We start from the raw sequence: 11,504 nt of genomic DNA on the forward strand, positions 1-11,504 counted from the left end.
CTAAATGTCGGTTTTATCCCTCCAGACGTTTTCCTCCAGTTGTCCATATCTTCCCCTCAGCTCTACGTTCCCCTGCAAAGGGAAACTTGGGCTTTTTTCCCCCCTCCAACAATTATTTTTCTTCTCATAATTTTTCCATAAAAGTCAGATTTCTAAAGCGTACTTACAAGATATCCTGTCAACACATTCCCCACCTGAGCTGTGCATCTCTGCAGATCCTCCACAGCTACCATGGTCCTACTTTGCTCTCCTTGCGAAGGACTTACAGCTGGAGTTGCAGAAAAAAGTTTTTCTAAGCAGCATTAAGTCAGAGGGACTGAAGGTTAAAGTGCATTTCAAGTTTTTTTTCTGCTTATTTTAAAATTATGCATAATTCTAATCACAATTTTGTGATTGAAATGACATTGAAGTTTACTGTTGGAAAGTGGTCAAATCTAAACATACTGAATACTGATGATGAGCTCTGTAGAAGGAAGGTGGTCTGTAGGTGGAAATGTAGATCAGTTGCTGTCTGGGAATCCTAAAAGTGACTAACTCTTGTAGATCAGTTAGTATTTGATTAACTTTTTTGTTTTTTTAAATCCCAGTAAAATGAAGCCTTGCGCCTCTTGGTATCGTCAACAAGCTGTTCAGAACTCAGATCCATCTACGTGACTGGTCTTTATATCTGAGCTTGTACTGCTGTTCGTTCTGATCGATCACATGAACAGCATTAGATTAAAGGCTGATTTCCTCATCAATAAAATCAATCGTACGTCCCTGAAGTATCTCAGCTTGTGAGATGTTCTTAGTTTACAGAACTCTGTACCTGACAGCTTCTCTAACAGAGTATTTAATATTAAATATTTATACAAACACATTTATCCACATGTACAAACTGCATTAACCTTCCAAGAGAGTGAAATGAACAGAACTGAAACCCAGACCTTTTTTCACCACAGACCTGACGATGTAGGCCAGTTCAGATGGACAGTGCAACATGACTTCCTCATCAGTCCCAGCTGCAGACCAGTGATGCTGTCCACTGGCCATTCCAGGTTTTGTTGGCCAACGTTTCTCATTTCTGATCCAACTGCTGTTTCCTAGTGAAGCTGAAAACGGCTTCAGCAGCCTGAAATAGAACAATGGTGTGTTGTTCCTGTGTTCAGTCAGATAACCCACCAGGCTCAGCGATCCTAAACTAGATCCAGTACGACGTTTTGCATCTTTCCTGTTTAAAGGGGCGGTATCATGTAAAATCAACTTCTATGAGTTGATTTAAATTCATAAAATCAATGTATGATGGAATATCATGTTGTTATTCCATCATCAAAAACATACCTGCACTGTTGCTTTGATACATTCATGCATGTTTGAGAAATCCTTTAATCTCCATGGCAACCATTAAGCTGTAAATAAACACCTGGTTGGACATTGATGTGTCTTTGAGCTGCATTTTCCGAGTTTCTGCCTCACAGAGCAGCCTTCCCTCACTGCGGTCCTTCAGACTAGCCAGCAGCAATTAGCAGAGATCCGGTGTAACTGAGCATCTGCTGAGCTCATCATAGGAGCTACTTCTTGGAGGCCTAATGAATAGAAGGACATGTAGACGAATAATCAGGTGGGAATGAATGGGATCAATGACTGGATAGATGAATTGATAAATACATTTACAGAATAAGAATGAAGTCTGAAAAGACGATCACTTTTCTCCAGACCAAATTCCATGCTGTTTCGAACTTTTCTGCCATGGCCAGGAACCCTGAAGGCGTTTCCGCAACTTCCAGTCTTGCAGTTTGTTTTGTTGGTTTTCCTCGTGTTGAAATGTTCAGACACCTTTGATATTTTACATCCTCTCCTTTCTTCACGTTTGGAGCCGAGTCACTTCACTCTGGTTTGATGTTTCAGCTCTTCTTCCTTCCAGGAGGTCAGTGACGCACCGCTGACCTCATGGTGAGAGTGTGACAGGTAAAATCTGAAGCCGAGTACTGATGTGTTCTCATCTGAAATATGAACCGATATCTCTTGAAGCGCTGAACCGTCTCACAAACCAAAGTCACCGACAAAACACCTTGAAGATACCGACTTGCAGAGATACACAAAAAGTCCTTTATTGACATATTTCCCTTTTTTTATTGATGGCATTTAATCATCTCTGTTTGTACAACAAAAAGAACAGCTTTAAACAACTGAAATGCCCCCAAAATGCAAAGACGTCAACGAAAGTCCAAACCGGTGGTGGATATGGCTGTTCTGCCTGTGGGCCTCCTGCTCCGATCGTCTGCTTCCAGTTTGGTTTGAACTCTGTAATGTTGGCACAAAGGCGTGTCAGTCCAGTCCAACGCAGCATTCTGGATTTCTGCTCGGCCGTTTGTCTGCATGGAGGTCCGGTCCGGTCCGGTCCGCTCTCTGGTGCTGGTCCTGGGTGGGGTTCCGGTGGAGTCGTATGGGACAGGATGGGGAGGTGGGGGGTCAGATGCGAGTGAGTTGATGCCAGAGGCTGGACGGCAGGATGCTCTCCACCTTCTCCATGATGAAGTTCAGAGGAGCGAACAGCGTGCTGAGGAACTGCAACAACGCAGAAAAACGCAAAGTTACACAAACCCTGAAACTCTTCAGGAGCTTCTGGATAGATTATTTTACATTTGAGTCAGAATCTGCACAAAAAAAATGAAATCCATGTTAATTTTATTTTTTGTTGAAATGCTTCTAAGTAAAATATGTAGGAACGTCGGTTTATTTCATGGTATATTGTGAGAAAAAAGGATCAGTGGTTTGAGCTCATCAAAACATGATTAAACCAAATCGTCTCTGCTAGTCTCTCTTGTTCGGTGCTGCTGATTGGGTAGTTGAAGACTCTGCAGAAAACAGCCTCTGTAGTTTTTGTTCTGCCTACCCAGAATGCCTTGTGCTATAGTCCACTTCCTACTTTTGGAGCAGTCTCTGGTCCACTTGGCATGTACATGTGCATTTGAACCGCACCAGAACTGAGACCAAGGTTTTTAGGCAGACCAGCGTTCCCTTCTCTGATCCACATCAGAGTTTGATTACGTGTTCACTTCACACCTCACCAAACGAACCAGACCTTCTAAACGCACAAAGCTAGAGTTTGATAAAAGCAGACTAAACAAGGCTGGTGTGTGTGGCCTTTGATTCCACACACAGCCCATTCTGTCAACAGATTGACTTGTATCATGTAAAAGCAGATGAGATTCTGATCAGTAATGGGGGATTTCAGGTTGTTTATTGCAGAACTATATTCTAAAGGGGCTTAAGAGGGAATACAACACTGGACCGAACCATGAAGCTCAAATCATCATTATAGACAAGTTTTCTTAGAGGAAAACACAAACAAGCTATTCAGTTACATCCATGTTAAAAATGCTGCACCACATCAAGCAAACAAAAACCTTCTGCTTCCACTTTGAGCCGTTTTGGAAGTGAACAGAGGCGATGGGAGCTGAGGAGTGATGGCAGCTTCAGAACCGCCTCATGTAGGTCAGTGAGGCTCCATCATCATCAGATGGCAGATAAAACTGGAAGCAGACTATCTCCGTGATAGTCTGCGTCAGGATCTCTCTTCAAAGAGTACTTCAAAGTGAAGGTGTGTGTTCATGTGTGTGAAGAGTGCAACCTGGGAGATCTGACAGGGTCTGAAAATGACACCACTTCTTCATCAGCAGCATTGCGCCTCATGTTTAGCAGATCTGAGTTCCAACAGGCAGCCAGGTTAAAGTTTAGCACAAGTTTAAGTTGATTTAATCCGGACAGAGCTCAATCATGGAAATGGAAATTAGATGGAATTAGCACAACATGCTACAATATTATTATGACATGTTTGGGTCTGGACACAGTGGATAATCTACAGTTCTACACAGCCAGACCAACCCTGTGTTTATCCACCTTCACTATGTCCAAAAGATGGACAAAAGAAAGGAAATCAACAACAGAAAGACAAAGTTAGAGAAATCAAACACTTTTCCATTTGGAAACTATAAGGTTACATTTCAAACTTTTGATGACTGCAGGAACCAGGAGCCACTTGCTTGGCACGAAACGAGCAAGAGGCTTATCACAAATCAAAGTAACTAGATCAGCAATCAGCATTAGATTAAAAAAAGGCATCCTTTATGAAGGAAAAATATTCAGTGGAGTTATGAACAGAAGATGTTGCTGCATCAAAGGCCTGAGCCTGTTCTGCAGCTTCATGCCTTTTATGACTAGACATAGTTTCCTTTATTAGCTCTGCAGATAATTACAACACTGAGTGTGTTCTGAGCCCAACATCAAACAAACAACTCCTATAAGTATGAAAAGCAAATAAAACAAGACTGTGAAGTAAAACGGTAAATGTTAGAACTCTGAGTAGAAGCAGTGTGTGTGCAGCGGGACGCCCCCTGCTGCACACGGCTTTATAAAGGAGAAGTCTGCTGCTGCATGTGCTGCAGGAGTGTCTGCAGCTTCGTCACCACATGTCCAACTATCTGAACAAGTCACAACATTCAAGTCTGAATACTCACGGCCTTAGCAAACACTCCCATGAGTTCAGGGAACTGGTGTGTGAGCAGAGCCAACATGGCGGTGAAGGAGCAGAGGCCCGCCGTGAAGAGGATGAAGAAGGGCAGCTCCTTCTTGGGGTAGACCGACACCTCGTGAAACACTGCTTCCACACGACACACACACACAACGACACAATGTTAGCACAACATGGGAAAGGTGAAACTATCTGCCAGTGGAAATAGAACTTTTTCATCAATAGTAAGGAATTATTGACTTAAAACAAGCTCCTATTTCTTGCTGAAAGGTTCTTGTTGTATGTTAGGTTTGTCTTATTTCAAATATACTAACAGACTAGAACCAAGACCAAAAATACTTTGTAAGATTTATTTTCTTTGCAGTGAAGATGAAATCTACCTAGTCTGACTGCGTGTGTGTTAGTGTGTCTCTTACTGGGTAGCAGCTCTCTGTCGGCCGTCTCTGTACAGATGGGGTAGGGGTAGAAGAGGTGACCCTTCTCTAGAGGATAAGGAATCATTCTGAATGCTAGAAAACCCAAAAACAAGGAAAGTTTGTGTCAAACCGCTGGATCAGCTGCTCCTCATTTCAAAAGGTTGGCTTTTTGTATGTGTGTGAGCGTGTGTGTACGTACTGCCCTCCCATGTACAGTGCAGCAGATTGAGAGCCCCCTCCACCCGTTTCCAATGCTGCAGGTGGAAGAAGGCGTAGGCAATGGCTTCGCTGTCGCCTCTCTTCAAGATATGTTCTGGAGGAAGAATCAAACTCTTCATCTCCAGCAGATACTGATGAAGAGGAGGAAGATCAGAGATAAAACCCATTAGTTTACTGAGCAGTGAATGCATCATTTCCTCCTCCCCCCTTCTCAGTCACGCTTAGCCAAGCTCCAACTCACTTTGGGGACGTGAGGGTTGAACTCCACCGCTCTGTGGATGGCTTCTACTGCATTCATCTCTGCTGTGCTCAGGCCCCGCCTGGATGCTGCCTCTGGAGAGAACCTACACGCACAAACACACACACATACACATACACACACCAGCTACCTCATCAGAACAGATTCTGTTTGTTTATCTCGATGATGTTTAGTTCTAGAGGCTGTTCTATTTTAGATTTGTCCTGAAGTTGGAGTGGTGTTGATGCAAAGTGATACTCACTTGTCCGACACTGCCCTGGCTTTGAGCAAGGCAGCTGTGTAGCATATCGTTGCAGATTTGGGTAAGCTAATATCTGTCAGGGAGACAAAAAGCAGAAAAGCAGGAGCTGGTGTTAATATCAGTGGCAGGTTGAGGTGATGGGCGGTGGTGGTTGGAGGTGTGGTCGCCCAGTGAGGTGGTGATGGGAAAAATGCTCAGAGGACATTTCACTCATGTGGGGAAATGTTACATTATTATTTGATTCCTGGTGCATAAATGCAGAGAAATTTTGTAGAAAAACTCAACACATTTATGCTTTCTGAAATTCTACCGGAGGAATCCAGCTCAATGGAAGAAAGCTCAGACTGAAAACAGAAGAGATGAGAATCAAGTTGCATAAGCGGCCAGTGGTCAGGTTTGGTCCAAACCTACTGCAGACAGTCGGTCCAAGCGCTTTAAACATTACATAAGATTAAATACTGTCCAATGGGAAAAAGCGGTGTTCATATCATTGATTGCAGAGCTATCAACAATTATTCAACTGCTAGCTTTTTCCCAGCTTTGATTCTTTTTTTTTTCTCGAATTGAATAAGTGTTATTCTGAGTGAACTTAGGCTACTGCAATAAAAGATGAATTTATTTTAAGGCTTTTAACACATATTTACCAGAGGTACAAATAAATGTGTCACACACAATCCAAAAAATAAATCCATATGGTTGTATTAAGGTTACATAAAACTTTTCCCATATAGCATCTGCCAAGATATAAAGTCACTAAGTTCTACACAATAAATGATTAAAACACTGAATATAAACAATATGTTATTTGTATTTAAGAGACTCCACAGAACAGGAGAGAACACTGTGTCTCCAGCTTGGCATTGGGAACCATCAGCAGGTCAGGGACCAGTCAGGGAATCCCTCTGGTGTAGCCTGAAGAGGCACATCAAACCTCTAGAGAGGAAAACACTTTACAGTTTCCATTTTAGCTCAGGCTTTCTACAGCTCCATCCTGAGGCCCACATGGTGCAGTCAGGACATTTCACCCTGACCTGCATGGAATCCAGACACAAGGTGCACCAGCTGAACACTTGCAATAACTTTTAATGGCTTAAATCACATTTTACAGCTAAATTAACTTGATTAAATCTTAAACAGTAGCCATTTCTAAAACTGAAGCCATCAAGGCAGTGGAGCATTAAATGGAAAAGATGAAATGAACCTTTGAGCCTTTGGTTGGTTCAGGAAACTCCAAGAGTTTCCACTTACAATGCTCCTCAATTTCAAGTTAAATTCTGCTTAGGAAAACATTTTATAGTTTTTCAGTAATTTACCAAACAAAACAGATTGTAGAGTTCAGCCTGAAGAAGAGCTGAGGAGCAGCTAGCTGTCATTAATCAGGTCTGGAGGAGCAGGAAGTGTGCTGTATAGACAGGAAGTGTGCTGTATATACAGGAAGTGTGCTGTGTGAACAGGAAGTGTGCTGTATAGACAGGAAGTGTGCTGTGTGAAAGGGAAGTGTGCTGTGTGAACAGGAAGTGTGCTGTGTGAACAGGAAGTGTGCTGTGTGAACAGGAAGTGTGTGGTGTGAACAGGAAGTGTGCTGTATAGACAGGAAGTGTGCTGTGTGAAAGGGAAGTGTGCTGTGTGAACAGGAAGTGTGCTGTATAGACAGGAAGCGTGCTGTATAGACAGGAAGTGTGCTGTGTAAACAGGAAGTGTACTGTATAGACAGGAAGTGTGTTGTGTAGACAGAAAGCGCATTGCGTGGGACAGGAAGTGCATTGTTTTGACAGGAAGTGGGTTGTGTAGATAGGAAGTTTGTTGTGCGGGCAGGAAGTGTGTCGCGGACAGGAAGTGCTTTGTGGACAGGAAGTGTGCCATGTGGACAGGAAATGTGTTGAGTGAACAGGAAGCACGTTGTGGACAGGAAGTGCTTTGCGTGTACAGGAAGTGTGTCACGGATCTGTGAACTCACCGTCATACTTGGCCAGAACCGCCTGGACATCGGCGTAGTTCTGGAGCTCCAGTAGTGACTCCAGCAGGTTCTCATGGATGTTGAACATACTGAGGAGAGGGAACTCCTTCATTAACTGGAAAACACACAACTGTTGTTACATGTTATATCAGGCAGGGGGCAGCACAGTCAACAGGCAAAAACACTGACGTGTCAACAGCAACGTAATTATATTAAATAGAAACTCAGAAGAATATAAGTGATATTTTTTGTAAAAGCAAATTTACTGCACACTTACATCTCTCATCATCTTGACTGCTTCTCGTGTTCGGCCCAGCTTTCTGGAGCACATGGCCAGCCGCCTCTTTATATACACCAACACGTTGGTGTCTCTTCCTGGGACACACACACCAGAAACCGGATCACCACAAACTCAAGACATTCAGCATACAAATAGCTGAGAACGTTCTAGAAAAGGAATTTCTAACCTTTGCATTTTTTTCATAATTTTGTGTCATTATAACCACACATACACACACATTTTGTGAGAGACCAACACAAAGAAGCGCAAATGTAAAAAAAACCAGTTTTTGAAAAAAATCTGAAAAGTGTGGCATAAATTTAGATTCAGCCCTATTTACCCTGAAATCTCTAAAGAAAACTAACTGCCTTCAGAAATCACCTGACTGATAAACATAGTCCATCTGTGTGGGATTTCATCTGACTGATCAAAGGTCCTGATCATTTTGGAAGTAAGCACAAGAGTTTACTTTTTGGAGACAAAGCATTTTTAAAAGGGAGATGTTATTTTATCAAACAAGAACAATTCTTAGCTTATGCTTAGCTCAACAACAAACACCTTTTGTAAAATCAATGTTCTGTTGAACCACAGAAGTTTGGTATATTTTCATTCACATAATAGTTATATATTTTTGGGTTAACAAATATGGTTAAACTGAAAAAATCAAAACAGAAAAAGTGCAATTTGTGAAAAAGCAAAATGTACATCACAGCACCCTACGTTATACACTACTTTATGTTGCTCAATCTCATAATATCCTGCTAACATACATGGTAACTTTAGAAGCTGCAGTGTGAAGCCCTGACTCAGTCGCTGCTACTCACTGTGCTGGGCTTCGTACTGTGTGCCGTGGTGCTGCAGCTGCTGGCTGCGGCGGTAGCAGCCCTCTCCGGCTTTAAGCGCCTGTTTAAATAACCGCTCAGCCTCCATTATGGTGGTAGCTTCCTCCTCTGCCAGGAGGATGTATGCTGTAGCACAGCTACGGGAGGACAGAAGAGACAAAAAGCCACCAGAGGATTAAAAACCAACACAGCTTCACGTCAGCCCTCATGTTTGCCAAGTCAACACACAGAGTTTCTATGCTGTTCTCAGAGTGCGGCTTTTCCTTCAGGACCTAGTTCAAAACAACATGTTCACATTATGATTATACAGATTGATTCATGATTATTACTGAAACCTCCTCACAAACAGAGCCTATAGCCTTATGAATGTGAAGACCTGGTGGAATCAAGTGTTTTGGAGAACATAGAAGAAATAGTTCATATTCTTCCATATGGAATATTTCAAAACTGGAATATTTTAAGGTAAACTGGAAAGTTACAGTTTAGTTTAAAGATAAAATTTCCCAACTACAAAGTACTTAGGAGCTCTGAGGCTACAACTTTTAGAGTATGAAGGTTTTTCTCACAGCATGAAGTGAGAAAACGTGGAAAATGGCAAAATCCTAAATAACTTCCTCAATTTTTCAAAAAAGTTTTTACGTTCACTTGTGATGGTTTTTGGTTTAATGTGCCGAATACGTTGGGATGTAGCAAACTTTCTAAGTCCAAACTTCCATCTCTGAGAAAACGGCTTTCTCCATTTTTCTGAGCTGTGCGGTCCATGGTAGTTTGTAACCTTTACTTCCTGTTTATTACAACCTTACCTGACATCAACGTCTGTCAAAATTATGCCTTGTGTAAACTGGTTGACTCATTCCTAACCACTAGAGCGAAACATGCCTAGTAATTCACAATTCCTTTTAAAAGTTTGCTCAAAATTTGTGAGGAAACAGTTATATTTACCACAAATAACAATTTACATATAGTTATCGTCACATCCTCAGTTACTGCCTGAATGTCAAACACTTTATGTACTTTAACTAAAGATGGACTGATATGAAAATGTTTTATTATCTCAAATCAAATATGTCTGAAGACTCTCAGTTTTTCAGCTTTTTATATTTAAGGAAGTGATAAAGGAAATCATTTTGTTGAATTGTTCATTAAGAAATGCTACTCTCCATTCCGGCATACACCCAACGTGCTCACGCAAAACAAGAGCTGAAAAATATTTCAGTTTTTGCTGTCGTTCATCGCTCCCCCCTCATCAACAAGATGGAAATGTTAGCAACAGCCCAGTAATGATGTATAAAAAATGGCTAACATCGACCAATACCGATGTAGATGTCGATGTTGATATATCGTACATCCCCAACTATAAAATACTTACAATAATGATGTCAGTCTGGTTTCATGTTCAAAGCGAAATGTATGTAAAGTACAAAGCGCAGTGTTCCCAGTGCATCTTTTATAATAATAGTTATAAGAATGTTCCTACACACAACTGTACACTTAGGATTATTGTTGTCAGTGCAGAACTCACTCTTCTAGCTCCAGCGCTTCGTGTGCTGCAGAGATGCGAGCCTGCGGGTTTCTTTCTCTCCACGCCTTCTGCATGACTGCAGGAACACGCACACACACACACTCAGCCCCTTATTTATTAGGTACAAGGTCATGCACATATCATATGTAGGTTTTATGGATTTCCTTACTGGCATCGGCTGGTCGCAGGTGGTCTGAGTCGCATGTGAAGAAGGTCTGATGGTCCTGTGCTGACAAATTCATGTCGTAGTAAGTCAGCGGCTCTCGACCCGTTACCCATGTATAACTGGACAGGGGAAACACGGCACAACAGGAGAAACCAGGTGTTATTGGCTGAAGCTTCCAAATCAGCATTAAAATCACGTTATGGCAAAAAGAAAGCAGCAGCTGAGTTAAGAGGAGTCAGGAGGAACAGGGACGGGTTACAAGCAAGAAAAACTGAAGATCAGACATGAGAGAATTAGAAAAGGTGAGAGCAGCAGAAGAACAACACAGACGAGTCTTTTCTCATACTCACCGATTATATTCAGCTCCACGAAATAAATTTAGAGGATTTCTCCACACTTTACATTCTGCAGAGCCAGAGAAAGAATAACACAGACCAGGAGAGTCAAATCAGAGTAGTTCAGTCTGCTCTTCACATCGACCCTGTAATTCTTTGTTAGCTTAAAAACACAGGTGGACACAGTGTCTTCACTTCTTCCCACCAAAAAGACAAATATGACACCATTAAGCAGCACAGTCATCATGTCCCTGTCACACTAACGTCACTCTGATTGGTTGTTCAGTTTAGTGTAAAAACAGGGAGAATGACTCAGTTTCTGGTAAAGACAAAAAGTAAATGTCAGACAGTAGGAGGTCTGGGGTTTTTCTAAGCAACAAAAACAAGGAAAAGGCAGACTGGAACAGAATTGAAACAAATGAATCTGAAAACTATTCCTTATGTTCTAAACAATCTTTACTTTCCATTCATTGAAATGATCAAACTACATGTTTGATCCTATAACAGAACAGAGTTCTTCTTTCCCAGATGAACAGTGCCTTGCAAAAGTTCACAAACCAGCTGCAGTCACATTCCAACCACCAACCAGTTAGGGCAAAGTTACGTCTTCATTAGCCCAAATCTAGACACTGGAACAATGTTGGACCGTTTTTCAACCTGTCAATCTTATACTTTACCCATTTATACACACACACACACACACACACACACACACACACACACACACACACACACACACACACACACACACACA

At 41.9% G+C, this 11,504-nt stretch overlaps 1 protein-coding gene across 6 annotated transcripts in view; it reads right to left on the bottom strand.

Moving 5' to 3' along the window:
* Positions 1–2,065: 2,065 nt before the first annotated feature.
* Positions 2,066–11,504, bottom strand: part of LOC103149397 (suppressor of tumorigenicity 7 protein homolog) — a 39,698-nt gene continuing 30,259 nt past the window's right edge. For 3 of the 6 annotated variants that reach the window (XM_016679886.1, XM_016679882.1, XM_016679881.1), the window contains 12 exons: positions 10,766–10,820; positions 10,419–10,534; positions 10,250–10,325; positions 8,710–8,864; positions 7,883–7,980; positions 7,606–7,735; positions 5,649–5,721; positions 5,390–5,492; positions 5,129–5,279; positions 4,930–5,022; positions 4,500–4,642; positions 2,066–2,547 (listed from right to left, as the gene is read on the bottom strand). In XM_016679886.1, coding sequence (XP_016535372.1) covers positions 2,452–2,547; positions 4,500–4,642; positions 4,930–5,022; positions 5,129–5,279; positions 5,390–5,492; positions 5,649–5,721; positions 7,606–7,735; positions 7,883–7,980; positions 8,710–8,864; positions 10,250–10,325; positions 10,419–10,534; positions 10,766–10,820 — 1,289 coding nt within the window. In that variant the 3' untranslated portion in view covers positions 2,066–2,451. The remainder of the gene's footprint in view (positions 2,548–4,499; positions 4,643–4,929; positions 5,023–5,128; positions 5,280–5,389; positions 5,493–5,648; positions 5,722–7,605; positions 7,736–7,882; positions 7,981–8,709; positions 8,865–10,249; positions 10,326–10,418; positions 10,535–10,765; positions 10,821–11,504) is intronic. The other 3 variants (XM_016679883.1, XM_016679885.1, XM_016679884.1) reach the window with 3 other exon arrangements.

The sequence above is a fragment of the Poecilia formosa genome, unplaced genomic scaffold (genome assembly GCF_000485575.1).
Source record: "Poecilia formosa unplaced genomic scaffold, Poecilia_formosa-5.1.2 Scaffold224, whole genome shotgun sequence".
In the NCBI taxonomy this organism is placed as follows: Eukaryota; Metazoa; Chordata; class Actinopteri; order Cyprinodontiformes; family Poeciliidae; genus Poecilia; species Poecilia formosa.